Source organism: Osmerus eperlanus, chromosome 15 (genome assembly GCF_963692335.1).
Source record: "Osmerus eperlanus chromosome 15, fOsmEpe2.1, whole genome shotgun sequence".
Classification (NCBI taxonomy): domain Eukaryota; kingdom Metazoa; phylum Chordata; class Actinopteri; order Osmeriformes; family Osmeridae; genus Osmerus; species Osmerus eperlanus.
Window position 1 is genome coordinate 11,777,199 of NC_085032.1, and position 27,997 is coordinate 11,805,195.

The 27,997-nt window shown below is 51.4% G+C and overlaps 2 protein-coding genes across 18 annotated transcripts in view; one reads left to right on the forward strand and one right to left on the reverse strand.

Annotated features, from left to right (window-relative positions):
- scrib (scribble planar cell polarity protein) overlaps positions 1-20,154 on the forward strand; it is a 59,410-nt gene extending 39,256 nt beyond the window's left edge. For 2 of the 15 annotated variants that reach the window (XM_062479101.1, XM_062479104.1), the window contains 26 exons: positions 1,555-1,815; positions 2,260-2,370; positions 2,526-2,702; positions 2,814-2,930; positions 3,106-3,294; positions 3,444-3,563; positions 3,690-3,746; positions 4,215-4,271; positions 4,508-4,588; positions 8,422-8,493; positions 8,796-8,852; positions 9,582-9,632; positions 9,870-9,995; positions 10,732-10,854; positions 11,280-11,330; positions 11,602-11,739; positions 12,222-12,381; positions 12,477-12,690; positions 12,815-12,904; positions 13,607-13,789; positions 14,379-14,528; positions 15,102-15,241; positions 15,383-15,420; positions 15,917-15,991; positions 18,059-18,113; positions 19,611-20,154. In XM_062479101.1, coding sequence (XP_062335085.1) covers positions 1,555-1,815; positions 2,260-2,370; positions 2,526-2,702; positions 2,814-2,930; positions 3,106-3,294; positions 3,444-3,563; positions 3,690-3,746; positions 4,215-4,271; positions 4,508-4,588; positions 8,422-8,493; positions 8,796-8,852; positions 9,582-9,632; positions 9,870-9,995; positions 10,732-10,854; positions 11,280-11,330; positions 11,602-11,739; positions 12,222-12,381; positions 12,477-12,690; positions 12,815-12,904; positions 13,607-13,789; positions 14,379-14,528; positions 15,102-15,241; positions 15,383-15,420; positions 15,917-15,991; positions 18,059-18,113; positions 19,611-19,747 — 3,030 coding nt within the window. In that variant the 3' untranslated portion in view covers positions 19,748-20,154. Of the gene's footprint in view, positions 1-1,554; positions 1,816-2,259; positions 2,371-2,525; positions 2,703-2,813; positions 2,931-3,105; positions 3,295-3,443; positions 3,564-3,689; positions 3,747-4,214; positions 4,272-4,507; positions 4,589-8,421; positions 8,494-8,795; positions 8,853-9,581; positions 9,633-9,869; positions 9,996-10,731; positions 10,855-11,279; positions 11,331-11,601; positions 11,740-12,221; positions 12,382-12,476; positions 12,691-12,814; positions 12,905-13,606; positions 13,790-14,378; positions 14,529-15,101; positions 15,242-15,382; positions 15,421-15,916; positions 15,992-18,058; positions 18,114-18,486; positions 18,517-19,610 lie in introns of all 15 variants that reach the window. The other 13 variants (XM_062479107.1, XM_062479111.1, XM_062479109.1 and 10 more) reach the window with 13 other exon arrangements.
- An 877-nt stretch (positions 20,155-21,031) lies between these two features.
- On the reverse strand, positions 21,032-27,958 carry kif9 (kinesin family member 9). 3 transcript variants are annotated; one of them, XM_062479118.1, is made up of 21 exons: positions 27,789-27,958; positions 27,605-27,711; positions 27,218-27,383; positions 27,017-27,123; positions 26,681-26,911; positions 26,415-26,498; positions 26,192-26,290; positions 25,867-26,014; positions 25,621-25,685; positions 25,428-25,505; positions 25,236-25,304; positions 24,812-24,916; positions 24,567-24,622; positions 24,217-24,331; positions 23,900-24,036; positions 23,638-23,784; positions 23,102-23,310; positions 22,813-22,992; positions 22,588-22,703; positions 22,256-22,360; positions 21,032-22,059 (listed from the first exon to the last, which is right to left on the reverse strand). In XM_062479118.1, exons 2-21 carry the CDS (start codon positions 27,698-27,700, stop codon positions 21,961-21,963), a joined length of 2,412 nt encoding a protein of 803 aa, XP_062335102.1. In that variant the 5' UTR covers positions 27,701-27,711; positions 27,789-27,958; the 3' UTR covers positions 21,032-21,960. The 3 variants fall into 3 exon arrangements, with proteins under 3 accessions (XP_062335102.1, XP_062335103.1, XP_062335101.1); XM_062479119.1 differs by having other exon boundaries at positions 21,032-22,062; positions 24,217-24,307; positions 27,789-27,957; XM_062479117.1 differs by having other exon boundaries at positions 21,032-22,062; positions 27,789-27,957.
- Between the last annotated feature and the right edge of the window lie 39 nt (positions 27,959-27,997).

The following is a 27,997-nucleotide window of genomic DNA, read 5'->3' on the forward strand; positions in this document are numbered from 1 at the left end:
CTGCTGAAGTAGGTTAACGCGGGGAGCCCGTTAGTGTAGGTGATTCTCTGTGGAGACTAGCAGCACCTCGGCTCAGGATACTAAGAACGCCCTGTATGCCCCTGCATGGTCTCTATGCTGATCTGACTCTATCTCTCTCTAGCTGGGTATACTCTATAAACATGTCTACATACAGTCAGAATGCAACCACTGCATAGTTGATGTGTTCTGTTAAATTAAGTGTCTGCAGACATGGTTGCATTGGGTTGATGAACCTGGCATGGCATGGCATGGCATTGCATTGCATGGCATGGCCTAACCTAGCCTTGCTTGTTCGGGCCTAGCCTGCGTGTAGCATGGTACCATGATTGTTCCATGAATTCCCCATGATTTATTCACATCTGCATTGATTCTGGGGGGGGTGCATCTCCGACTGTGTTGACCTGTGTTCTGTACTGTACCCAGCCATTCCTGTCTTGTGACATGTGGCCTGCTCTCTGAATCATAACCTTCTCTCTTCTCCTCCTCCTCTTCTCCTGAGGGAAACCAGGGAGTGAAATCTCTCTTTCTGCTCCCTCAAATGTGTCTCACGCACTCTCTCTCCCTATCTCCCCCCCCCCCCTTCTCTCTGTCTCTGCATGGCCACTAATGCAAAAACCATCTCCTTGCCTGCTTGGTGATGGGTGTGGTGTTGGTTGGGGAGGGGGGGGGTGTGTGTGAACGAAGCCTCTGTGCCTACTGTCATGGTAACTGCATGTATTACCATGGCAGCAGACGCAGCAGCATCTAATCAGCCAATGGTAAGAGCCGGTACTGACGTGTCAGTGTTGGCCTCTGTATGTCTCCCTCAGGTCTTTAATAAGTCAGCTAGACTCTTGAGCATCACTCAAATGCACGGACTGCCCTATTAGTAACATTTAGTGTATGCTAAGCTAACCAAAAACAAAAATATGTTTTGGCAATACCTCAAGGAGAAGGTTAGTCCTCTGCTCTCCTCTGCTGACTCGAGACCAGGCCCTCTTTGGCCATCAGAACGATGCTGCTGTGTGTCTTAAGTGAGCAAAGGCGACGAGAGACACACATCTATCTACTGAGGAGATGGCAGGGAACACGCTGATCCAGTGATGTGGGCGAGGGTTTCAATCACGTGCGGCTTGCCTCAGCTTCCACACAGACCCACTAGCTTGGCGCTCGTATGGCAGCTCTTAGCTCCTCCCACTGTCCTTTCCCCCTTTCCCTGCTCGCTCTCTTTCTGCCTGTTCTTCCTCTATGGGTGCCGGCTCTCTCCTTAATATCACACTAATAGCACCCCCCACAAACTTTATAAAGTGTTAAGTGAGATGTTTCAAATATATTTTGAAGTATTTGCATCAAGAAAAAACTTTTTTTTTCTCTCGTTTTAGCTGTGAATCCTAGAAGTTATTGTGACAACTCACATTTCGTCCTGATTATTACCCAGCATGCATTTGTGCCGGCTGCTCCTGAGTGGCCAGTCCGAATGAATGTGGGCTCGTTCAGCCGAGTGCATATTGGCCAGTAGGACTGATTCCCGGGTTGGTTTTGCTGTCGGTGCAGATCAACGGTGTAGACATGACAGAGGCCAGACATGACCAGGCAGTAGCGCTGCTTACCGGCACCTCCCCCACCATCGCCCTCCTGGTGGAGCGGGACCAGGCGGCCCCGGGGGGCTCCCCGGGCCAGTCCCGTGCCCGTGCACACTCCCCTCCACCTCCAGAGCCCTCCGACTCCCCCGACCAGGAGGACCCCACCGACGAGCGCCTCTCCCCCCACGGGAACCACCTGAGCCAGCCGCTGGAGGATGAGTACCCCATCGAGGTGAGGCTGGATGGGAGGGACGAGTTCTCTATCGAGGTGGGGAGGATGAGGGTCAGGACTTGTGGGAAGGTGATGGTACAGTCGGTGAATAGGTTATTGGTTATTATGGGGGGGGGGGGAGACACCTGTGTGAGCTGTGGCTTTGAAGCTCCAGTTGTAATCAGTCTTCATCTGGTCCTCTCCTCCAACGCTGTCCAGCTCCAGAGAAGATGGTGCACGGTATGAGGGCTGTCAGATACAGCAGAGCTAGGCTCTCCCACCCTGTTCCTGGAGAGCTACAGTACTGTCCAGTAGGCTAGGCCTGTGGTAGACCTGACCTGTGGCATGTTTAATAGATTTGAATGTTGTTTGTTTTAGCCCTCACCCCTAGCCTTCCTTTTTTTCCATACTTTGGAGCAATGGTGCTTATACTGTACCTTAGTTGTGGTATTCCTCTCTCCATAGGAAGTGATGTTGGTGAAGGCAGGGGGCCCTCTGGGGCTGAGCATTGTGGGAGGCAGCGACCACGCCAGTCACCCGTTTGGCATCAGTGAGCCGGGGGTGTTCATCTCTAAGGTGCAGCTCCAGGATGCCTCCTCTGTTTCTGGCCCATCTGCTCATCCTTAAATCTAGCTCTCGCTCTCGTATCCATCTTGTCTAATCTCTTCTCTCATCCCCCTCTCCCTTTTCTTTTACTCTCTGTCTCTCCTGGCGTGTTCTGTCCGTGTCAGGTGATTCCGCATGGCCTGGCATGTCAGAGCGGCCTGCGTGTTGGAGATCGTATCCTGGAGGTCAACAACATCGACCTGCGACACGCCACCCACCAGGAAGCTGTCAGAGCTCTGCTGTCCAATAAGCAGGAGATCCGCATGCTGGTGCGCAGGGACCCCTCGCCGCCAGGGATGCAGGTAAACACACACACACGCTCTCTAATACACACACACACAGCCTACACACACTTGTTTTTTACTACGGTATATTGTGTCTGACCTGTGTGTGTGTGTGTGTGTCCATCTCAGGAAATAGTCATCCAGAAGCAGCCAGGAGAGAAGCTGGGCATCAGTATCCGTGGAGGTGCCAAGGGCCACGCTGGCAACCCCTTTGACCCCACTGACGAGGGCATCTTCATCTCCAAGGTGCCTCACCTCCGTCACATGCTATGTCAATATAGATGGATTAATTTCATTGATTTATTATCTGGTTACCACAACTTATTTTATCTGAGAAAGAATTTTATGAATCTTCTATATACCTAAACCATGAATTGGCCGTCATCATTTCGAGGACTTGACGTTCTTCCGCCCCCTGCAGGTGAGCTCGAGCGGGGCGGCGGCGAGGGACGGCCGTCTGCAGGTGGGCATGCGCATCCTGGAGGTGAGCAACCACAGCCTGCTGGGGATGACCCACACGGAGGCGGTGCGCGTGCTCCGCGCCGTGGGAGACACCCTGCTCATGCTGGTGTGTGACGGCTTCGACCCCGGCAACGCCGCCACCATAGAGGTGAGCTGGACGGAGGGATGTGGGCATACAGGGCCGAATGTATGCCTGGGTGGGCAGATGGACTGATGGATAAATAGATGCAAAAAATCTTCGTGCCACGGTAACCATGGTTGTTGGCCTGACATGGACACGTACGTTTCTGTGTTTAGGCTTCACCTGGAATCATCGCCAACCCGTTTGCCGGGAACATCGTCCGCAAAAACAGCATGGAGAGCATCTCATCGATTGACCGAGACCTGAGCCCAGAGGAGCTGGAGATCCTGCAGAAGGTTCGAATCCCACACGCATGGACCACAGACGCACATTTACCTCACTCTAACTAAATCACACGTTTTTCCACACAACTTCTGTCGGGAATGTGTAGGATAAAGAGAACGTGTGTGTGTGTCGTGCAGGAGTCGGAGATGGTGAGGGAGACGTCCCAGTGGGAGAGAGAGGAAATGGAGAAAGTGGTGAGTGGCGACGGGAAACCCCTGTGTCAGGTCAGCGGCCTGCGCAGGAAGTAGCCGGATTCCGGTTCTTCTTCCTCTGTTAAAGATGGCTTACGTAGCTCCTCCTCTGCTTAATGGCCTCGTATAGTGAAGTCCTTTTGAGCTCGCATGCTGGGTTTTTTTCTGTCACCGCGTCCCAGACCGGAGCCCTTTCTAACGCGTGTGGGTTCTATCCTCTCTCTTCTCTCTGCCCCTCTTTCCTTGTCCTCCCCTCCCTTCTTCCACAACGTGTTTGGATCCACCATTCCATATCCCTTCATCCCATCCCTCCATCTTCTTCTTGTCCTTTTCACCGTTCATTTGACTCTCTGCGCATCCCTTCATCCTTCCACTTTTCTTTTCACTTTGCATCCTCATTGTGTGTGTGTGTGTGTGTGGCTGGGTGTCCTCCCTCCTCCTCCTCCTCCTCCCCCCTCTTCCGTGGTGAAGGAGCGCATGCGTTTGGAGCGAGAGGAGGCAACACGTCTGCTAGAAGAGGAGACCGAGGTGAGACCTCCCCCCCTCCCCAGCCCCTCTCCGGGGGCGAGCCTGGGACCGGGCGGGGCCAGCTGCCTGCCCCTCAGGAGCTAACGCACAGGAAGTGTTTGTGTTGTCTGTGAATGCATGGGGCTTCAGTGCTTGTCCGCCTCCATGTTGATGGTTGACACAGAGACGTGTCTCTGAGTAGGTGACGGTCTCCAGGTGGGTGTGAGTCTCACCCTGGTGCTCTGCTCTCTCCTCAGAGCCTGAGCTCAGGGCCTCTCAAGCTCGACTACAGGACCCTGGCAGCCCTGCCCACCACCAGCCTGCAGAAGGTCAACAGGGTAAGGCCCTCTACTCTTTAGTTTGGCTTTAGGATGAGTTTTTTTTATTTTTATGTGCAAAAAGGGATGAGAGCAGGGTTTGGACATGAGCAAGCTTGGTTGTTTAAACTGGCTTTCATACCCTGAGGGCTTGTTCAAACATAGAAGTGACTTCTACATGATCTACGGCTGTGTCCTAGTCCCTGTAATCCTAGGCAGGGCTGTAAAACGTCTGGATTTGTTATCCCGTACCCCTGTTGGAATTGGCTTTCAGGGCCAGAATAGTCAGCCCCCCCCCTCTCTTGGAATCCACTGTGTGTTTCCCCCGGGAACTCCTCTGTGACCTCTGACCCTCGCCGAAGCAGGTGCCTCGGTATGGTGGAGGGGGAATGTGAACACACACACACAAAAACATCTTGGTGTCCTGAATTCCTCGCCACCAAAGTATCTGGCCCTGTGTCACACCAAGCCAGAAGCCAAGAGATTGGATCGGCTGGACAACGTGAGCATGCCCTTCCCAGTCACCTTCCCCCCGGTCAGGAAAAAGAGAAACGCACAGCAACACCGAACCCCAGCTGTCAGGCCTGAAGGAAGGACCCACCCCACTGAGAGTGTCAGTTAAGAAGACCAAAACAAACCCCAAGAGCAAGGCTGTTCATAAGGCACTGGACGACATGGAGAGAGACATGCTTTAAAACGGTACATAAGCATTAGCAACGACCTTAACTGGACCCTTCAGTCCACAAACCTCTTTTCTCCAGACTCTGGGCTGATAGGGAGAGGTGTGAGGGGGGAGGAGGGGCAGGGGGGCAGCTGGCCGCCCCCCTCTCAGCCTCTTCTCGGGGGGCTTATTTTAAACTCCGTCCCGGCTGTGATTGGAGGGTGTCTGGAAGGGGGGGTGGGTTCAGGCTGGAAAAGGGAGGGGAAGCCCCCCCCCCCCCTCCCACCAGACATGGAAAAGTGTCCCTGTGCGGGCGGCCATTGTCCCTGGAATAGTTACATGTGCGTGGACCTACTGTACTGTACTGTACTGCAGCCCCTGGCCCTGGTTCCAGTCTTGTCTCCAAACCAGAGTGAGTATGCCTGGGGTGGATCAGCTCTCTGTCCTGCTCGCTCTATCACTTGCTTTCTCTTTCCTCTCCTTCTTTCCTTCTTCCTTCCATGTGTGTGCGTGTGTAGGATCTCATATTTGGCTGGCTTTGGGCCCCTACTTCTTTCTCTGTCATATTTGAATAGTACTGAGGACAATCTATCTATCTAACTGAGGAATTAAGCTCTAGTGTGTATGTGATGTCCACTATCTGTTCTGACAATCATTCATTACTGTTAATACATAGTTTCCCATGGGTCAAGCTGTGTCCTCTAAGTCCATACTGGGCCATGTTCTCCCGGGGGTGCTTAACCTACATATCCCTGCAGCTGTTCCTATGCTGGGCCTGGCTGGGCTGTGCTTTAGAAATGATCAAGTTGGGCAGACAGTACCCATGTAGGCACCCTAGGACGGAAAGAGCTAGAAACAGCGGACTGACAGTTTGTTCTTTGGTTCTGATATGTTGGTTCATTCGTTTTCATCCATTTATTTGCTCTATTATTCATTCCATTCTGTCATTAAATTGATTTGGCAGTATATTGGAAATAATTAATAAGTATGCTGACATGTTTGTGGTACAGTATGTAGAGATCCTGTTCTCAATTGCCGTGAATAGAGAGTGCAGTGTCATTCACCGGTTTAGTCGGTGACTCCTCCTAGCTCCGCCCATTTCTTGCTCCCCTGGCTGAAACCTCATCGTGATGGTATGCTGGCATGTTAACACCCCCCTCCACCACCTCTACCCCCCCTCCTATTCCCAGCTGTCCCCCCCACTGTCTTATGTACCTCAGCCAAAAAAGTACTGGTTCACATTCCGCCCCACTGACCCCAATGCTACAGGCCACACATAACGGCCTTGTGGAGAGCCTTGATGCGATGTGTCACCATGCCAGTTCTTAGAGGCTCTCTCCCAGGCTGGTCAGGGGCAGCTGGAGCCGTGGTGACTAATGCCAAGGCCATGCCTTCCCACGCCATGACACGGCTAGATCGGTCAGCGCACTGTTGAGTTTAAAACAACTGACCTTTCAAACCTTGATGTGTTTGATCCCGTTTGAATTTATATTGGTGTAAATCATTGTCAGAGTGCAGTTTGTCAGACCACAATGTTCTGCTTCTGAAACTCTCCCCAGCCATGGTACAGAGGAATAATACACCTGTTCTTTAACCACCAGTCACCCATATGAGGAACTTTGAGGCACAGATTCAGACAGGAGAACGATGTACTGGGGTCTAAGGGTTCCACTTCACTGATAGTTTGTGTTATTTTAGGGTGTGTGTGTGTGCACGTTTACTGTACATGCCTCCTGTCTTGTGTGTCTTTATCTTCAGTGTTCACCATCTTTTCACTGCTCTCTGTTATCTCTGTGTCTCTAGTTAGAGAAGGAGAGAGCTGCTATCGCTTCTGTTCCCCTGTCCCCTGCCCTATCTCTCCGGCTGCTCCCTCTGCGCTGCTTCCTATCACTTCAGTCTCACTGTATCCCCCTCTCCTCCCCTCCCTCCCTCTCTCTCAGCCTCCTCCCCAGTTCTCCCCCCCTCTCAGTGAGGCTGATATCATGGAGACCCCCCTGCAGGTCCCATTAGACCCCCTGGGCTTTGGCCTGGGCCAACCCTCCACCTCCCTCTACACGGACTCCCATGTCCTTCCCCCCTGTCAGACTCACCCCCCTCTGAGCACAGAGGGGGAACCCCTCCATCCCTCCCAGCAACAACAAGCTGACTCGGCACCCTCAGCCAGACAGGACGTCCCGCCCTCGGCCGATGAAGAAGAGGAAGAAGAGTGCCTGGTGGACTCTCAGCCAATCTGCTTCAGCGAAAACCCTTTCCTGGTGGCCAATCGCAAGGGCAAGGGCCGCCCGTCCGCGGAGCGCATCCTATCAGGGCCTCCGGTGGGCTACGGGAAGCAGGGTCAGCTGCAGCCCTGGTTGTTCAACAAGGCAAGAGGCCTGTGTGTGGGTTTGAAGCAGCATGGTGTGATGTCACAGCGGTCCTCCTCCACCCGCCCCCTCATCTCATCCAGCCACCTGACCAACGTGCAGCTGTGTGAGAGTTTAACGAGCCTCATAATCATCGCTTACTAGCTCGTGGGGGGTCATCTGTTTGAATGGAAAACTAACAACCCAGGATAATGAGAGCAGCATGGGGGTTTGATGTGGTGATGGAGAAACTGAGCAAAATCTAAGAACATGCGCATATTCCAAAAGTGTCTCTGCCGGGAGCTGGGGTTGTATGAGAACTCAAACAGAAAAAGGAAAACTAGTCTTCAAAATGACTCTCAGGTCTGATCTTACCACAATGGAGACGCTTCGACCCAGAGCTCTTCAGCCTGGAGTTTTCCCATTTTCTGTTTGAGGGTTCAGACTGCTGTGGCGGCAGAGCCCGGGACCGGGAAAGCGGTTCTGTCCCCCTGGGCCGCCCTGCAGGGTGGCGCTTCCCCTGACTGTCCAGCAGCCTCAGGAATGTGAGGCTGACAGCTGTGAGGTGCAGTGTGAGGGCCAGCAGCCTCCCTGCTGACATCCAGAGTATGAAGCAACATGAGACTGTGCAGGAGCGCGTGCACTGTATGGAGGAAGGCTGGTCCAAGGGGGCTTGTGGTTGATCCCACCGTCTACACCTCAAACAGTTCTGGAACAAAATGGCAAAATCCTTGTTGTTTTTCTTGTTTGTTGTTAGCACAAATCCCCCCTCCTCCTCCTATCACTGCACTGGCGAGAAGACTAGGTGGAAGTGAGAACAGCTGCTCAAAGTGTGTGTGTTTTGTCTTCAGGCGCCTTCCACTGAACCCCAGAGGACTGAAAGCCCTGTGAGAGATGCCCCCTACTCACCCAGCTTACAGCCGGTAAGCTCCACACACACACACACACGCACACGCGCACACGCACACGCACACACGCACACACACACCCACCCGTCAGTCAAGATCCACCTCATCCCTCATACAATCAACAAAGCTGCTTCCACGCCCTCTTTCATTTGGTTCTGCTTCTCCATTAGTCTCTTTGAGGTTGACAGGATAGATCAGTCACAGACCGTCTTTCACCATTGGAAAAAACAGAGTAGACAAAGTGTAGTATGAAGCCACATGCTTACCTTGACCCTCATGTCCTCCTCCTCCTCCACCACCCCTCCCCTCCCCCCTAGCCCAGCTCTCTCTCCTCCTCCTCCAGCTCCCTGGGTGGGGGCAGGGAGACCCGTTTCGTAAGTGGCCCTACCCCGGGTCCTGCCAGTCGCAAAAGCATGCCTCTGCTTGATCGCCATGTTCACCAACTGACCCTCGGATGCTTCCGGCAGAACTAGACTTAGACCATGTAGTGGGAGTCAGATGGCTGAGTGGTTAGGGAATCGGGCTAGTAATCAGAAGGTTGTTAGTTTGATTCCCGGCTATGCCAACCAAATGACGTTGTGTCCTTGGGCAAGGCACTTCACCCTACTTGCCTCGGGGGAATGTCCCTGTACTTACTGTAAGTCGCTCTGGATAAGAGCGTCTGCTAAATGACTAAAATGTAAATGTAGTGGAGTCAGTGTGCCTTTGCCTGATAGTCAGCGACAGGTTTTTTGACAACTATTGTGCATTAAAATCTGAGTTAGATCAGGAAAAGCAAGTGAGCGTGAATGGTGTATTTTCTAGGATGCCTTAAAGCCCATATTGGGCATGTAACCTGTCGATAGCATTAATGCTGTGTAATACAAAAGCTTTGCTTTTCTGGTCCTGCTGAGTATGGCTCCACCCTCAGGTCAGGACAGCTATGGCAGTCTGCGGTCCTTGAGGTGGTTATGCTGTGTGCATGTAGGCTGCTACAGGAATGGGGCTAAATCTAAAGGTTTGGCCTGTCGGTTGCTGTATGTGTTGAGAAGCTAGCCCATGTGCGGGTGAGACTGGTGCTCATGCAAGGCATCATGTCAACACATTCTTCTGTTGTCTTCCAGGCCAGCATCCATTTCACTTCCAACTCCACTGCCAAGGAGACCTCCTCATCAGTGAGTGTCAATGACAACCACTCTACATCCTGGCCTAGTGACACCAACACATGCATTATCATTGCCATTGTCACCATCAAATATTTGCTATTAGACTACTGTAGCTGAGTCACATGTTGTTGTTATTATTTTATAATAGTGTGATGTGTGTTCTATGTTTGCTGTGATGTTATCTCTTGTGACTGTTTAGTATGACTGTAACTTGAGTGACCGTTGTGTTTGTTTGTCCCCCTGCAGACGAGACCGGGGGCCATCCAGCCTCAGTCTCGCGCCCGGCCCAGCACCTCCCCCGCTACGCCGGACGGACACGCCAGCCCCAACCCCTTCCAACATGGCCCCTCCCCCATCAACTCCCAAACCCCTGTAAGACCCCTCACCACCTCATAGGGCAGACCGCCCCCCAGGGCTGAGACCCCCCCCCTTCAGCTCTGGGCAGCTGTCTGTGCCAGTGTAGACCTTACGGCTGGCCAGGGGCCTCCCACTTTGAGGGGCCACAAGGTCACAAAGGCTCATTGTAACCAAATGATTTCCTGATACTATTGAAGCTGACGCCAAAGAGTTGAGTAGGCGAACGCCGTTTAAGACGTTGATCAGTGTGGTTGATCGCTCGCCTTGTCTACTATTAATCCACCTTCACAGTGTTTGCTGGAGGTGTGTTGCAGGCAGCACCGCTGCGAAAGCGACACGGATGCCAGAGGCATCACATGGTTGTTCCGGAATGTTCCGTTGGACAAAGGGTCCTGGAATGTCCTTTACATTCCATCTGGCCGAAGGCCCAGAGCCCATAGCCATGACGCAGCGCTGGGCTTAACTTCCCTGTCCTCGTGTTTATGACTGAACCGCGCAGGCGTGTCCACACCGTAGCCTCATCCTCCCTCCTCATCCTTCCCCTCATCCTCTCACAGCCCTCCTGTCTCCTCCTCTCTCTCCCACACAACACCAGAGCGCATGCAGCCACCTGCTCTCCCTCTGCCTGCCGTGTTTCTCATTGTCTCCCCTCTCCGTGTCTCTGTCCTCTCCTCCACTTCCTCCTCCCCTCTGGCTTCCCCCACCACATGGACTTCCTCTCCCCCCCTCCCCTCCCCTCTCGCCCCTCCAGACCCCCCTGCAGCCTCGCGCCCCCTCCCCCGCCTCACCAGACGAGTTCCCTCTGAATATCAAGCAGGCATACAAGGCGTTCGCCGCCGTGCCTCACTCCCACGCTGTGCTGGAGCCGCCGCAGGTAGGCCGGGCTACCCAGAATCCTCCTGGGTGGCAACGTACTCGCATGCCGTGATTGGTCGTGGCCCCTGTGTGCCGTACCCCCCCTCCCCCACCCCACCAGCAGCGCTGCCGTTTCCGCCTGCCCCCCTGTTGGGGGGCCTGTGGTTCCTCTCCTGTGTGGAATGCAGTCGTGTGGTCATCATTGGTTTTGTACAGTCTGGTCCTGGTCTCTCTGGCCGCCATTTTGATTTCTGGAGTCATCCCCGTGTGTCCTGAGTGCTCTGAAGTTGCTGTTATCCTACCGGTCATCGCCTGCTCTCTCTTTGTGTCTCGCGTGTGAGGTGCCTGTCCTTCTCCACGCCAGTAGTTGTTTGTTGTTCCCTCTTCCTCTCCCTCTCCTTCTCAAATTGTTCTCACCCTCTTCTCCTCTGTGTTCATCAACAGGATCTCTATGGCCTGAGGAACAATGTCCACTCCATGCAACCTTCTCCAGAGGTGAGTGGTTCATGAACATATGAAAGATACGACTCTGTTTTGTCAGTTTTCCATGCTGCCTTAGTCTTCTTTTATTTGGTTAAATACATGTTTGGGGTATGTTTAGTTGTGATACTAAGGTCTGTGTACAAAGGACAATGTTCCCACTCATGTGAAGTAACGAGTGTCGAAGGAAATCCTGCTAACCGACCTGGCGGCCTTTATATGGCTGTTCCCCCGTCGGGCTGATGTCATGACGATGTCATGTTGACCACCTGTGTGGCTCTTCCAGCCTCAGCTGTACAACGAGGTGTTTGAGGATGAGGTGGAGGGGGGGGTGGGGCTGATGTCCCCTCTGTCTCCTGACCGCCGGGAGTATCTGAATCTGGCGGCGGTGCCACGCCTCTCCAGACCCTCCCTGGAGCTGAAGGTACTGTCCCCCAACCGCCCCCCGCCGCTACGTCCAGGGTTCAAACCCCCCCCCGTCGCCTCAGTCAGGCTGTGGTCTGCTTGGCTGCTGTAGTGGTGGCGGTTGGCAGGAAAAGGCCCAGTGATCAGACTCGTAATCAGAGTGTGTGGTGTTGGGTTGAGATTTGGAAACGCTTTATTTGCTACGCTTGTTCTTTCCTCGCGTTACATCATTCTTTATCTTTGGGTGGATTCATTTTTTGTCATGGTACGACAAATAATCAAACATTGAAATTCTGTTCTAGAGATCCGTGGTGATTGGTCTCTTTTTCCGAGCTGTGTATGATTGGTCTTGGTGGACCTGTGGGACTGTGTTCTCTCATCCTCACCGTCCTATCCTGAAGCTCCATTTCACTAAGACTCTGCCTTACCTTCTTCAAACCTTCACCCGTCTCCACCCCCTCTCATTCAAACCGTCCTATCCCTGTGCTTCGCTCCCCCCAGACGCCCTCCCCCGGAGGCAGGGGCAGCCCCGAGCAGCGCTCCTTCAGAGACCGGCAGAAGTACTTTGAGATCGACGTGAAGCAGCAGACCCCAGACAAGCCCAAGCCCCGCGTGTCCCTCGTGGGAGAGGACGACCTGAAGAAAATGAAGGAGGAGGAAGGTATGAAAGCTCACCTCCGTGTTCTCAGCCAAACGCTTCACATCACAACTGTTGACAGTAACCGGACCTCTCTCTAATCCCACTTGTAATCCCAGCGAGGAGGCTGGACCATCCCCGGGAGTTCCTCCTGGACGAGGAGGAGGAGGAGGAGGAGGACCTGGCCAAGCAGATGGCTGACATGAAGGCCCATGGCAAGGTTCTGCTGGACGGGGTGGAGTACAAGGTGGAGAGTGTGGCCACGCCCCCCAGACACTGCTCCACCCCTCCCAGCTACAATGCCACGCCCCCCAGTTACTGCGGCAGCTCAGGGTACACCACTTTAGTTTTCAGCTTTTACCTTGTGTGAGAAGCCTTGTCAGAGGCCCCTCAGAACCCTCCGTGAGGGCTGGAGTGTGACGGTGTTGTGTGTGTGTGTGTGTGTGTGTGTGTGCAGGCCCTCCTCAGTTGATGGGAAAGGAGACTCTCCGAGGAACTCAATGGAGGAGAGCTTCAGGCTGGAGCAGAGACCCAACTCCATGACGGGGTATTTACAACATAACGTGTGTGTGGGAATTACTGTAAGAGTGTGCCTGACTGTGTAGCACTCTAACTCTGTGTGTGTGTGTTTGTCTCTGTCTGTGTGTGTGTGTCTGTGTGTGTGTGTGTCTCTGTGTGTGTGTGTGTGTCTCTGTGTGTGTGTGTGTCTCTGTGTGTGTGTGTGTGTCTCTGTGTGTGTGTGTGTGTCTCTGTGTGTGTCTCTGTGTCTGTGTGTGTCTCTGTGTCTGTGTGTGTGTGTGTCTCTGTGTGTGTGTGTGTCTCTGTGTGTGTGTGTGTCTCTGTGTGTGTGTGTCTCTGTGTGTGTGTGTGTGTGTCTCTGTGTGTGTCTCTGTGTCTGTGTGTGTCTCTGTGTCTGTGTGTGTCTCTGTGTCTGTGTGTGTGTGTGTGTGTGTGTGTGTCTCTGTGTCTGTGTGTGTGTGTGTGTGTCTCTGTGTCTGTGTGTGTGTGTGTGTCTCTGTGTGTGTGTGTGTGTGTGTGTGTGTGTGTCTCTGTGTCTGTGTGTGTGTGTGTGTGTGTGTGTGTGTCTCTGTGTGTGTGTGTGTGTGTGTGTGTGTGTGTGTGTCTCTGTGTGTGTGTGTGTGTGTGTGTGTGTGTGTGTGTCTCTGTGTGTGTGTGTGTGTGTCTCTGTGTGTGTGTGTGTGTGTGTGTCTCTGTGTGTGTGTGTGTGTGTGTGTGTGTGTGTGTCCAGCCTGATCCCGGTGTACCCCGGGGAGTCGGGGGCTCCCATCCGGACGGCCAAGGCAGAGCGGCGGCAGCAGGAGCGCCTGAGGATGCAGAGCCCTGAGCTGGCCACGCCCTCCGTCAAGGACCTGTCCCCCGCCGAGAAACGAGCCCTGGAGGCCGAGAAGAGGGCCATGTGGAGGGCAGCCAGGTAGACGACAAACCCCCTCCCCCCTAACCCACTGATCGAGATGGCTTAGACTGAAATAAACACACCCCAGGTATGGACATGAGATGAAGACGTAGGGTAGGCTCTAGGACCCAGGACTTCTCTCTTCGTCCCTGACCTCCTCATCTGTGTTTCTCCTCCTGTATGCCTCTCTTCACGTGAAATCCTCATATTCTCCCTGATCCGCAAGTTTAGTTTCTAAAATAGGACAGAACTTTGAACTCGAACGCCCACTTGAAAAAGCGAAGAGAAGAGCCAACATAATCGATCAGCATCGTGAGATAAGGTTCTGGGAAACCCCTTCTGTTGGTCCCGTCCAGGGTCCCGCGGACCCACACTGTGATGTCCCAACTCCTGTCTAAACTCTCTGCCTGCTGTTCTCATCCTTGATCTTCCACCTCTCTCGCTCTCTCTCTTCACTAGCCTTCTCAATGTTTTACCTCCCATCTATGCTTTTTTTTCCCCCTCTCTGTGTCTCTGTCTCCTGTCTGTCTGTCCCGTTTTCCTGTCCTCCACCCTGGTGTCTCCCTCCCTCCCTCCCTCTCTCTCCTACCTGTGTGGGTTGCCCCAGGCCCTATGGCCTGGAGGAGGATGTTAAACAGTATGAGCAGGACCTGGCTAAGAGGCTGTACCAGTCCAGGGTGAGGGCGTCTCAGGGCGCTGCCTCCGCCCCTCCCCAGCCCCCCACCTCCTCCTCCTCCGCTGCCTCCTCCCAGCTCAGGTCTGCTCCTCGGGCCCCGCCCGGCGCGGGCCACACGCACGGCATTGTGGGGGAGTGTGCTGTTGGGGGGGGGGGGGGGGGGGGGCGCTGTGGGCTTAGCCGTCCAGTTACATCCACGCGCACACTGGCTTTTGCTGCCTCAGCTGGCATCTGATTGGTTGGTCACCCTGCTTCTGCACGTCCACATGGCTGTGTCCATATGCTTTGTATCTCTCTCTCTCTCTCTCAGCCTATCGCTCAATATCTCTCCTCTTCTGTCTCTTTATTTACTTTCTCCCTCTCTCTCCTTTCTGTCTCGTCTCTAACGCATCGTTCATCTTACTAATGCACAGCCTCACAGTGAGACTTCAGCAGTCTGTCACCTGATGCTGCCTTGCTGTCTATAGTCGTACCTAGTCCTCCAGGGATGCCCCTTCTGCTGTAGAGGTGTACTCGGGGCCAAGTAACCATAGGTTTACGTAAAGGTTTCTGAGTTTGGTCAATCACAGAGAGCCAGGACTAGGAATGCTCAGCGGCTGTGTCTGGTGTTGGAATGTTCTCATCTAATCTGTCTTTCTCTCCCTCCCTCTCTAGGATGAAGTCTCTGGAGCAGGATGCGCTGAAGGCCCAGATGGTCATTGCCAAGTCCCGGGATGGCAAGAAGCGTGGCACTCTGGACCAGTTGGCCGAGTCCCCCTCACCCGCCCCCACCCCCTCCCCCACCCCTCTGGAAGGTAAGCTTCCACTCATGGGTTTGGTTGTCTTCCTACTTTTTCAGCGACCTTACATGGCTTACTGATCCTCTCTCTGTCTCCTCCTCTCTCTGTCTCCTCCTCTCTGTCTCCTCCTCTCTCTCTCGTCTGTCTCTCCATCAGATGTGAGTCCTCGGGGAGTGACGTCACCAGGCAGACTGGTAAGCCTCAGGCCACTGCTTCCCTCTGAACATGAGTCAGCTGTTTCAAACATTGGGGTTTTTATTCCTGAGCTGCAGGAAATTGTTTATTTATTATTATTGGTATTATTATCATTATTGGTTTTCGGTAAAGTAGCTGTACCAGTTTGCAAGTTGAAAGGATTATGTTCCTCTGGGATTATAAGCGGAAGAAAAGCGATGTTGATGGGCTTGGAAACTCATTCACATTTGATCTACCACCGTGCACTGTCATCACAGCCTATCAGAGTTCAGAACACATTGCTCGCCTTCCATAAACCACACCCCTCTCTCCACCGTGTGAATCATCAACTCATCCCTCTGCCACCTCTCCTTTCCCTCTTCCTTTTCCCCTCCTTTTGTGTCCCTCTTTCTTTCATCGTTTATCTTTTTCCTTCCCATTTGTCTCTGTTGACCTCTCCTGTCCTCCCCTGTCCCCTCCTCTCACTCCTGTCACTCCTGTTTGCTGTCCTTCTAGTCCCTGTCAGAAAAGAAGTTTGACTACAGACAGTTTGCTGCCATTCCTTCTTCCAAACCCGTATACGACATCCAGGTACTGCCTGCATGCTGAGTCTCCAGAACCGCCCCTCCCCACCCTCTCCCTGCCCCTTGGCTTTCCCTGCTGCCTCGTCTGCCCCAGTCCTCCCCCTCTCCTCTCTCTAGCCTCCCCAGTTATCAGACTGCCTCCATTTTGACTCTCCAGGATTTTGGCAAACGACGTCTGTCTCTGGTATGGGCCTGCTATCTTTGATTCACTCAAAAGGTTATTGGTCAGTCGTGCTAATATGCTACTATGATTTACTATGAATGGTACTAGTGATTAGTAGTAACCTAATTAGGCCCTGGGATCTGGGTTCATCTTGAGCTCCAGCAAGAATGGTCTGTCCTCATTGGCTTCTCTCAAACGCCTCCCCATTCTCCCACTCACCATCCTCAAGCATCCCCAACACTGACCAATCACACCCTCTCTTATGTCAGCCAACTAACCAATCACCCACCACCAGACAATGGTCACCACTCACTCACTCACCAACCACAACCAAGGGATCTCAGAAGGTCTCCCTCTGAACACTGCAGGGCTGTCTGCTGCTCTGACTCCTCTGGCCTGCTGTCTCTGTCCTGACCCGCATAGTTGTCAGCAAGGAAGGTCTAAACATGGAAGCCTCAGAGACGTGATAAACAGGCCTCCTCGATCTAGCGCCGCAGCAAGAGACTTGAGACTTCATTTGAAGGGACTTCCTGTAGTTTTTAACGAGCTCTGACGCTTCCTCCTCTATACACTCCGTGAGCTCCAGCAGGTCAGAAAACATCCAAGCCTCCATGTCGGATGTCCCATCATGGGTTCTGCATCTGCCAGGAAGGTTTCGAACTAACAAGAGGCTGCGTGGCTCTCAGCTCAGGCTGCTCAGAGTGCTGATCAATGAGGATCAACCTGATCGATAACACTAACCTGGGTGGGAATCCTGCCTGACCGGCGTGGAGAATAGTCCGAACACGTGGAGCATGTTCCCATACATACTTGCACACGTGACAGGCATGTTCTAGACATGTTGCATGTTCTTGTGGGGAGGATGGAGGGGAAGCAGGGGTCCCTGTGGTGATGGTGCAGCAGGGGCAGCTTGTCCTTCAGTGGTTGTGGTTCCTGGTTGTCTGTACGTCTCTCAGCCTTGGTGGGGAGGGAGGGGGGGGGCAACCAGTTCAATGCTTCTTCCTTGTATGTTGTATAGTGCTGTGTAGTCCAAGGTTCCTCAACCCCGTTCCTGGAGATGTACTGCCCTTCCAATGTAGGTGCATCTTACCAATTCAGCACACCTGCTTTGGTGGATGAGCTGAATCCTGGTTTGTTTCCATTGGGTTTGGAGCCAAAGCGATGAACTCTTCTGGAACAGGGTTGGAGAGCCCTGGTCTAATCTGTGGATCAGTTTCACAGACACAGACGGAGTCTCTTCTGGAACTAAACGGCATCTGGAGTAGACGGAATGTAGGCTTGGTATCTGGGGAAACCACAGAGTTTGTGTGTTGTGGGATGTTTGTGGTGGAGCTGTGATTCTCTCTGTACTGTGTCTGTAACTGGTTCCTTGTGATGGTGTTGAAACTGTTTATTCTGCATCTTCTACACACACATGCCCCCTGGTTGTCTGGTTTGTGGGACCTCCCTCCCCTCTTCCTGGATCTGATGGATTCACTTCCTGCCCCTAAGCTCCCAGCCCTAACTCTGAGCCCCCAGGGGAAGACTACAGGGGGTCTGTAGTGGGATCTCAACCCCTCGTAAGAGAGAGCGGTTTTCTGTTGTGGAACTCTGGCAAGCGGGTGAGGGGGACCAGACCTGGGTCTGTTACTTAAGTGATTGAGATGCGCTTGATTTTCCTCACAATTGGCACCATTGGGACTGATCTATTGGTTCCATCGTGCCGAGTAAGAGAAATCATGCCCACCCCAAATATTTCACAGTACTGGTAAGTAATGTTTGGCCCAAGTCTTCAGCCCCATGCACCCTCCTCCTGCCAGGGTCTCTGCCCCCACCCATGGTGAAGGTGCCCCTGGGACTAAGGGTGGGCCCCACATCCCCTTCCCCACCCTAACCTCCCCAGGCCCTCACGCTCTACTCCTTCTCTTCCAGTCCCCAGACGCTGTCGATGACATCCAGTTTATTGACGATGGCTCCAGCAACCCAGGTGAGTGGACGAACCCCTGTCTGCCTGCCTGTCTGCCCTTACACAAAAACCCTCTGGATTACGTCAGACTTTGAACCAGGGAAAGTGAGTCAGCTGTTGGGGAGTCGGTGGGTTAGTAGCTACAGAACTGTCCTTAGCTGTAAACTCTGACTGTGTCTCATTATAGCTACCGAGCTACACTAGATGGTCCTTGGGCATAAACAATGTGATGTTGTATGTAGACAAACCCAACAAAGTTACCAACAACGTCATATTGCGGTTGTGACATAATGAAAACCCACAACGTAACATTTTTCCGATGTCCAGCGAAGGTGGTGGTGGGTTGGCCCATAATATGTCAGAATCCCTGACCATATCTATCCCTCTGATTCAGGTGACTACCTGGGATAACAACCACTTCTTGGTAGGATTCACACACCATGTGTGTGCGTGTTTGTGTGTGTGTGCGAGCACCTTGGGCTAAGTGTGTGTGACATATGGTGTGCGTGTTCACTTTTCGCTCTAACCCTCTAGTCCAGTTTGAAAAAACTGTAGTCTAGTCTGATATTCCGTTTGTAGCACTCTGTCTCTCCCCTTAAGCTTGATAGAGTAGGACATGTTGTGTTCCATCACAGAAAAACAAGTCTCCTCTCCTGTAACCTGGTTCACTCCCTCTCAGTGATCCGAGGTGACTGGATATCCTGGTTGGGTGTCTGAAATGCAACACACTGTGTGAATCTGTCCTCCACTGATCTGTGAGGAGGAGTGAACCAGAGGAGCTGACAGGGGAGGGGGATTCCTTTTCTGGTTTGGGACGCCCCCAGTCTGGGGACAGGTGTCTTATTGTCTAGGCTTGCTGCTTGGCCTGCTTCCAGTGTCAGGCGGCTGGTTCAGACGAGCTGCTCCGTGTGTGTCAGGCGTGCTCTGCTGATGGCCTCGCTCCAGAGCCTGCATGAAATCACTGACTAAAACAAGGAATGGAAAGGTTTGGGGTCAGTCGTATCTGAATGTTTGACTCCTTTTACGTAAAAAACCCCCCTGAAATATCCGCAATAATGTAGTCAACATTTGATGCAAACATGCAATAATATTAACATTGTAGTGTGTCGTGAGCATGATACTGGCACATTTGAGTCCGATCTAGGAGTGGAAAATAATTTACTCAAACTGACCCTAATCCTTTACAGTACAGTTTGTGTAGAAGATTTCCTAGGTGTCGTACTGGATAGTTTTGTGTGATTAGATACTTGGTACAAGCTGGTTGATCTGGTCTGTAGCTGCGGGTGTTGGCTTTCTGGTGCAGGTGACTGTGCCTTTTCAACACCAAACTCCCTCTTTCCCATCAGCCAACCGCCTTTTGCCGGGAAGATTAGCTTTGCCTACTTCTCTTTGCCTACTTCCTCTCCACAGCCTTGGCAATGCAGGAGAATATAAGGGTCAATGTGTGTCTGTACTGGTCAGACTAGGTGTGTGTGTGGTGTGGTGTTGACAGCTTGGCTCTCTGTCTGTCCTCCACAGTGCCCACCCTGAACCCTGAGGCCGAGGTGCCCGCAGCTCTGCCTACCAGCTCAGCCCTGGAGGAGATGGCGCTCTACAGCAACAAACGCAAGCTGAGACAAGGCCGCCGCAGCCTGGAGACTGCCGTGCCCACATAACACCACACACACACGCCACACACAGGAGACACTGAGTGATCGTTCACTGCAGCACACACTTTGGGAGGTGTATGTGCAACCACCATAGAGAATACAATGATGATAATCACCACATACACATCCAGTCATATCCTGTGTGCCAGTCTTGCCTTTACAGTCTGGGGATTAGATGGCATGAAGCTCTGATGCCAGGATGAAGGGTTAGGAACAGGAGCTAGTGTGATGCTTCAAGGCCATTCTCCAACTTGGTTCAATCTTCAGTTTGCGTTTTAGAAGCTGAATTATATTAACAGGCGACTGATATGTTTGTATTTTTTCGCCACCTTTTGATTTTGCTGTTAAAAAAAGAAAAAAGATAGAAAAAAGAAGAAAATGTCCAGAATGGGAGAGAAGAAAAAAAGATAGAATTGTAGCTGTAATACTAACTTTTCAGATGATATTTTGGAAGTTTTTAAGAGAATAGATTATAAATGTCAGGGTTTTTAGAGGGCTTCGAGAGGGAGGTGTACATATTAGAAGAGAAGAATCTGCTACCTTCACAGTCTGGAGTGTGCAGGACGTTTTAAACACTACATATCTATCTACTGCACTGCAACTGCATAGTCTTTTTAAAACGGTATTCTTTTTAAATAATTTATTTTGCTTTTAATGTGTGACTCAAATCCATTGACTCCTGGCCATTACCTGTATTTATTCCAGCGAAAATGCCACAGAGTGATTCATATCATTGTATTCACTGTAATTAAATTAAGGCAATATTGTTGAATACACAAAAGGCTTTAAAAAAAACGATTCATTTGCAAAAACATATCGGCTGTAGCCTATTTGATTTTGATTCTAATCACTATGAAATCCCTCGGTGACAGAATAGAGAGTGAGTTGAGTGGTAGAGCAGGTCTCCCTGGACAAGACTGGGGGGTCACACTAGTTTAGTCAGGACCCTACAGTTGCTTGACCACACTGGAGAGACCATCTGGTAGACACACACAGTATATAAACACACTTTCAACAACATCCCATACTTGGATTGGCCTGGTATTGTTGGGAACATCAGTCTATTTTGCCACACACACACACACCTACAACCTCTTCTCTCTCTACTACTCTTTTCTACTTAACTATGGGAACATGTCGGCCATAATGCCTTTTTTCCTCCATTTATACGGTACTTTCTCTGCCTTTAGTTGTGACGTTTCTCGTCAATGTGAACCTCACTCATATCTCCTAACTGGGAGGTCCCAGGTTATCTTGTGAAGGTAGCAGGTGTTTCTTTTGTTATTTTCAATTTTTAATGATCTGTCTTTAGTTAATTTAAATCTGACGCCACTGAGAAAAAAAAACGATCCTTTATTACAGTGTGAATAATGTACAAATACAGAACGTAAAAAGGAAAGCAAAAGTTTGGGTTGAAACCGAGCCAGCGTGTGCCTGGGTCGAGCTGTAGTGTGTTGTGTGGAGGGGGAAGGGATTGGTCGCTAAGTGTCTGGCTAAAGACAGGAAGATAAGTCTCGAGAGAAATTCAACCTCTCTTCTGATCATTCTAAAACTTTCCTCAGCTTTTCTCACACTCAGTGTGATCTGTGCACCCGACTGCTTCATTGGAGAATCATGACAGTAACAGGAGTAGCATTTGTGTCAGTTTAATGCTAATCATAGCTTTCCGTGTAGCTCTCGCTGACTGAAATTCAGTTTGACGGTAACATCTGCGATTGGGAGAAATTTCTTTGTTTTCCTTTTTTTTTACCCGCCGTAGGTAAATCCTCCCCCAAGTGGGATTCACTACATTTTTAAAGGAGAATCAGTTTGAACTTTTCTTTTAGGGTTATTCTCTTCTCATGGGGAGAGAGGGAAGGGGGGGGGGGGGGGGGGAGTTCAAATGAATCAGAGGACATGAGTGCTTGGGTCAGAGGTCAGAGAGCTCAACCAAGACTGTAACTAGTGAATTTGTACAACCAAAGAAGTCTATTTTGTGGTTCAGGAATAATAAAAGTTTACTTTTCATTTAACAAGCTGATTCATTGCATTGTGTGTGTTTGTGCTTTTCGTGGTACAGTTACAAAGAGGATACATCCGACAAACAGAACCCTCCACTGAGCTACTCTACACACACACACACGCTGATTCACCAACATCTTGGGTCTTTATTGAGGCCACATTAGGCGTGCCACTTGGGGTGCTGGTGGACCATGGGGGCAGATGAAACATGCTTCCAGTCACATGATGGTGAGGATGGCAGGCAGTCTGGTGCGGCCAGAGTCTCTGGGGCTTCTCTTCTGGGAGGCGGTCTGAGGCGTGGCCCTGCCCACGCTCCTCTGCTGGAACATCCATCACACACACACACGTCACTGCTCTGGATTGTCTTGGCAGCCTGCACTATATACTGTACATGCCTACAGTTCCAATGTTATTTACCTTTTTATATAGTGCATGACACTTCCTGAAGGCTAATATAGAAGTCACAAACATGGCGCTATACACTGTGTGTGTGAGTGAGAAGGAGAGACGTACCCGCTGAAGCGACCTCATGTGAGCGCTGTAGAAGGAGACTGCGCTGGGGCTGTCGGCCAGGCGCTCAGACCTCACACGCTCACAACGCACCTGCTCATCCTCCTCCTGGGGAACCATGACAACCACAACAGCTGTAGACTGAGCTTATACTCCTCCTTGGGAACCATGACTACCACAACAACAGACGGTTCACTTTCATTCTCTGGATGTAGATTAATTTATTACAGCTATGGTTTATGCATTCTAATACAGAGTATATCAACTCGGGTTTACAAAGGATGCCTTAACATGGTGGGTCCTTGTTAGGCCTCTGTGTATGGATCCTGACCCACCAGAGCCAGTGCCTTGTCCAGGGGTATGAGTCCAGGTCTGATTGTTCCCCCGGTCCTTAGCATGGCCTGGACCTCCTCTGGGAGCAGGAAGGACTCATTGTACCAGCTCTCAAACTCTGCCCCCCCCCACACACACCCACACACACACACAACAGTTTGTCAGTCTAGGTTCACGGTATGTTAGCTCAGGTACATACCTAGCGGGGTCAGGGTTTGGATGCTCACCGGTAAGTAGGCGTGCCCTACACTGGTCCACCAGGTGGTGGCAGTAGCTGACCTCAGCCTTGGTGCTGCGCTGCTCCTCGTACAGCAGCCGGTACCGGGACTTCAGCTCCTGCAGACGCATGACCAGCGCCAGCTCCTCCTCCTCCAGCACCAGCTCCCCCTGCGCACTCACAAACTGACCTACACACACACACACACACACACCCTTGATCTGTTCTACTCTGACACGCACACACACCTTGTTCTGATCTACTGTTTGACACACATACACACACGTGTTGTCTCCTACCCTGGCTCTGCCTCCTCTCCCTCCACTGTTGCAGGGCGGAGCTGGTGTGGTCTATCTCTGTTTTGGCCGTGTTGATGGCGTCGGTGAGCTCTCGGAGGCGGGCCCGTCGCTCCAGCAGGACCGCCTTGTTCTCCTTCAGAATGCGGTTTATCTCACTGCCGCGCTCCGCCTTGAAGTCCTCAAATGCTTCTGTCTTACTGGGAGGGGAGCTGGGAGCACAGACAGCGGATTAGACAGCAGTGAAGTGGAATACTGTACAACAACCCAAACACTGCATGATATAGGGCTTGTCATTGCAATCAAGAATCTGTACCTAACAGTAGGGGTGGGAATCTTTTGGTAACTCACGAATCGATTAGATTAAAAAAGACACAGAAAAGTGTGAAGGCTGGATTAGAACCCCGTCTGCTGTGGTATTTCCCCCCCCCCCCTACGTAACAGCTGATAAAAAAAATATATAATACCAAATGATAGCTTAATGGACAACATGCACTATAAAAGAGCTCCATATTTTGGGTGGGGGTGTGTGTCTTTACTCAGGCCTGGGGGGCTCTCTGGGACCGGGGAGTAGCACCGGGGGATCCTGGGTCTCCAGCTCATAGACCTCAGGCTCTCTCTGGCTGGGTGGGCCGGACACATCCTCCGCTGGCCTGCCTGCTCCTGTGGCCTCCTTCTTGCCATGGCTGGACAGACACACAGATAACAGGGTGAGAGGTCATGATGCTGAAGTGTCCAGTCAGTGACATGACTGGGGCAGTGTTTTTCTACAGCCTCAGTGGACTGGGGCTGAACACTGACCTGACCAGCTCCTTGGTCTTCCTGGTTCTGGTCCTGTCAGGGGACACGGGGCGGACATGCCTCTCTGAGGGAGCAGCCACGCCGACCCCGAACCCACAGCCCTCCACCTCTCCCACCATGCTTTTGGGAGCCTGCAGCTACAACATCACCGCAGCAGTCAAATCAAGCACTCCTAAACAAGAAGTTTATCGTCCAACCCTATTCTTCGAGGTCAATTTGTGGGTAAGGTAGGCAAGGCTTCCAGGGGTTCAGACAGTGCGTCAGGTTAAATAGCCTTGCAGGATGATGGGGTGATGTTTGAGGGGACCTGAGCTGACCTTGGCAACTGGAGTTCCAGAGGAACTCTGGGTCTTTTCCACCAGGCTGTAGGTCTCACACAGCTGGCTCCTCACACGCTGCTCCTGCTGCCTGCCCAACACAGCACCACCAGGACTCACACACATATCATTTTAAGACCTTAGATTGGGATTGTTTGTTTTGTACAAATTTTCAGCCCAATATTTTGGGTTTTTAAAACTCGTAGATTATTTTATTTTTTCCTTAGCTGCTTATTAACGTTTCTTAGGATTCAACAACATGAAAATCTTGTTCAACGATGAGATGGACAGGCTTTCTTCATTGCTGAGACAGTAGGGATGTGTGCCTAATGAAAGTTATGTTGACTCACTGTATGGCGACCTTGAACTGAGCAAATACCTCCTGGATCTGTTTGATATTGACAATCTGAGGAAGAACACCAGCCAATAGAGAGATGAGAGCAGGAATACGCATGTAGGAACATGGCCAAGAACACACTCACCAGTCTAACTGCATTCATTATTACTGCGTTTGTATTACACACCACTACAATTGTATTACACACTTTAACATTACACCAGGGAACGAGAGCAAAGAGAGAGGGGATGTTCTCACGTTGATCTCTTCCAGGCTTCCCTCCAGGTATCTCTGAACCTGGCTCTGAATCTCTGCCACCTGGGTCTCAGACAGCGTCTCGTAGGACATGCCCGTGCGGTTGGCCTGGTGATAGACAGACACACACACACACACGAGTCATGACATCACACGGCACTTAGAGTCCTGATCAAGTGTCAAAGGATACTGAACCAGAGAAAGCAGTTGAATCTGTGTCTCCTTGTACACTCAAACATGGTCATGGTAATGAGGTGCCTCCATGTCTACCCTTACAGCGCTAGTGTTCAGTAACCCTAACCAACCAATGCTATTTCCCCAAAAGGATGAATAAAGTACGTTGTAAGTAGATAAGGCATATTACTCATGTTACTGAAGGTCAGACTTCACTTCAGACTAAGCTTAGAGCCTTGAGGCTCAGCCTCACCAGGGTGTCGTGAATGGACAGCTGCTGTTTCAGCAGCTGGATCTCCTTCTGCAGCTTCAGCACCTGCAGCTACACACAGATCCCATCCCGTCACACAGCAGATCACTCACCATCACGTCAAAGTCACAATCACACCCGTGTTTACATGTTGACATGCAAGCTGTGTTCCGGACGAGGGCGTTTGGGTCTCACCACCGGGTTGATGTGCTCGTTGAGGGCCGGATCGGTTCTGACACGCTTCATCCGGCTGGCGAACCGCAAGGTGGACAGCTGGAAGAGAGACATGGAGGGACAGCGGTTAAAGACAAGGCCTGTGGTTTACAGTAAGGTCGACTCCCAACTCTCAAACCTGTTTACACGGCACCAGTCCACACAGTCCACTCACCGTCTCCTCTATCTGAGCAGCCTCTCCGTAGATGTTGGCCACCAGAACTGTGTTGCAGTTCCCACCTGGAGACGACAAAGCTGCTCATTCAACATCACTCGATACACACCACACACACACACACACGTGTGTTAAATGTCACATGATACATGGGACTGTGGTTTCTTTACAGATATACTGAGCAAGTCATCAGCCAACAGGTAGCGTTCTACAGATAACCCGTTCCATGTTCCTTGGGAGGCTCACCCAGTGAGTCCTTGAGGGCATGGGTGAGTTTGGTCTGTCTGAAGGGCACGTGGTCTCTCTTACGGTCTGCCAGAGCCAGGATGGCCTGCTCCAGGAATGACAGGGACTTGTTGATGTACATGGCCTCCTTCAGCACCTGGCCCTCCGACTGGACCACATAAGGGACACAGAACCAGGTTTCCACAAGGGGGGTTATGCACAGTACCTGGCAACTTCGGCAAGTGATGGTGAGAGATTGTCTCATGTTGTGCCGGGTAGATACCGTACAGGGTCATACTCCTGTACGGTATGGCCTTGTAGGCAGGTCTGGTTCTTCAGGACTAACCTTTGTCTTGCCCAGTCTCTCTGAGCCTGCTAGGTCCACCAAGTTCAGCTTGGAGGTGGAGGTCACGTATTTAGCATCAGACAGAGTGCGGGAATGAGACTGTAAAACAACAAGCACACATTTCAGGCACATCCCGAATGAATGTCTTTCTGAATGACTGCAAATTAAATGATGGATAATGAAACCCTACTGTCCCATGTGAATACTGAGAGTGGGATGATACCTCAATGTGCACAGTAAGGATGCAGTGAGATCTGGATGAGTTCCTGTTGAGGCTGTGAGCTCCAATGATGCGGTTCATTTCTCCCTGTGTGTACACAGACAGCAATAGTACTGTCAGCCAGTCAATCTAGCCAGCACTAGCTAAAATCCTCCTGAACAGCATTGATTGGACACAGAGCTATCAGCTAAAGAGAGATTCCCAAGTAACGGTATCAAACACCTTTACATTTTTTTTTTCTTCTTTCAAATAGTATTTGTAGTGCATACCTCAAAAAGCAGGTTGAGGGCTTCTACTTCACTGTGGACTAGGTGCAGAGACAGCCCCTTAACAACCACGCTCCCTCCAGGCTCCTCCACCACAGCCATGCCCCCTGGACCTGGGCCTGGGCATCCCCGTACGGAGGACAGCAGGTCCACCAGGGTCTCGTTGTAGATCTCCAGGAAGGACAGGTGCACGGTGAAGGTGTGGTCGGAACGCTGCTCCACCTCCCGGAACACCTGCAGTTCCACCAGGAGGCCAGGTGAGATACGTGGAGACAGTTAGAGATACAGGAAGAGATGCAGGTGGGAAAAGGGGATAATTCCTGGCATGGAGTATGTTACCTCCTGTAGGGCTCTGGGTATAATCCCTCTCTGACTGTAATTCTCTGTGGCTCCTGTCATGGTGTAAGTCTTCCCTGCTCCCGTCTGGCCAAAACACATCACAGTACCTGGAAGAGCAAGAGAACGAAATATTCCCTTGACAGGCCAATAGTGTGATCATGAGCAGCTAAAAAGAGGGCATGTTGGAGCTAGAGCATCTACCGTTGTACCCCTGCAGCACCCTGAGCACTACCCCTCGCCCCACACGGGCATACACATCCTCCTGTGACACGTCATGCAGGACGCCATCCAAACGGAAGGACCAAGAATTCAGCTGGTTGTTCACCACCCCCTTCCTGGACTCCTTCCACTGGCGGACATTCACTGTCTGGTGAAGGGATGTAATATAGCTTTTACTTTTCATGTTCAGCTTCAATTAAGTACAGTGAGAATCAATCAAGTATGTAAACAGCAAGTGATTCATGTAATGTTAAACGACTTGACTTCAACCTCCAATAGAGTTTACTACTTTAAACAGAATTGCCTTGTTGTGCACTTTATAAAGAAATCCCTTTGACGTTGACGAAATGTTAAATGTCACAGGCATACCTGTCCATCCGGTAGATATTCTATGAGCTCTTGAGCAAAGCTGGCCGTCGGTCTAGTACGAACAAAAACGCTCACTTCACTGCCGCGAGCACTCATTGCGCCTTAGTCTGAAATTGTACAACAGGCCAGCTTTCAGGCCTATGTCATGTACATAAACATATTTAGCATTAGTACGGAGTCTTACCTGTTTTTGCAAAAGGCATAATGTTTGTTTTAAACTCGGATTGGCTGGTTAAAATCAAACCAATATCGCCAACTTCCAAGCTGCACATTCCTCCTGTTGATTTCCATTGTCATGGTAACGGTAAACGTATCTGAAGATCCTAAAAGCGAAAGGAACATTGGATGGCCAGCCAGTCAGACAAAATCGAACAGACAGCCCAAACCCATTTG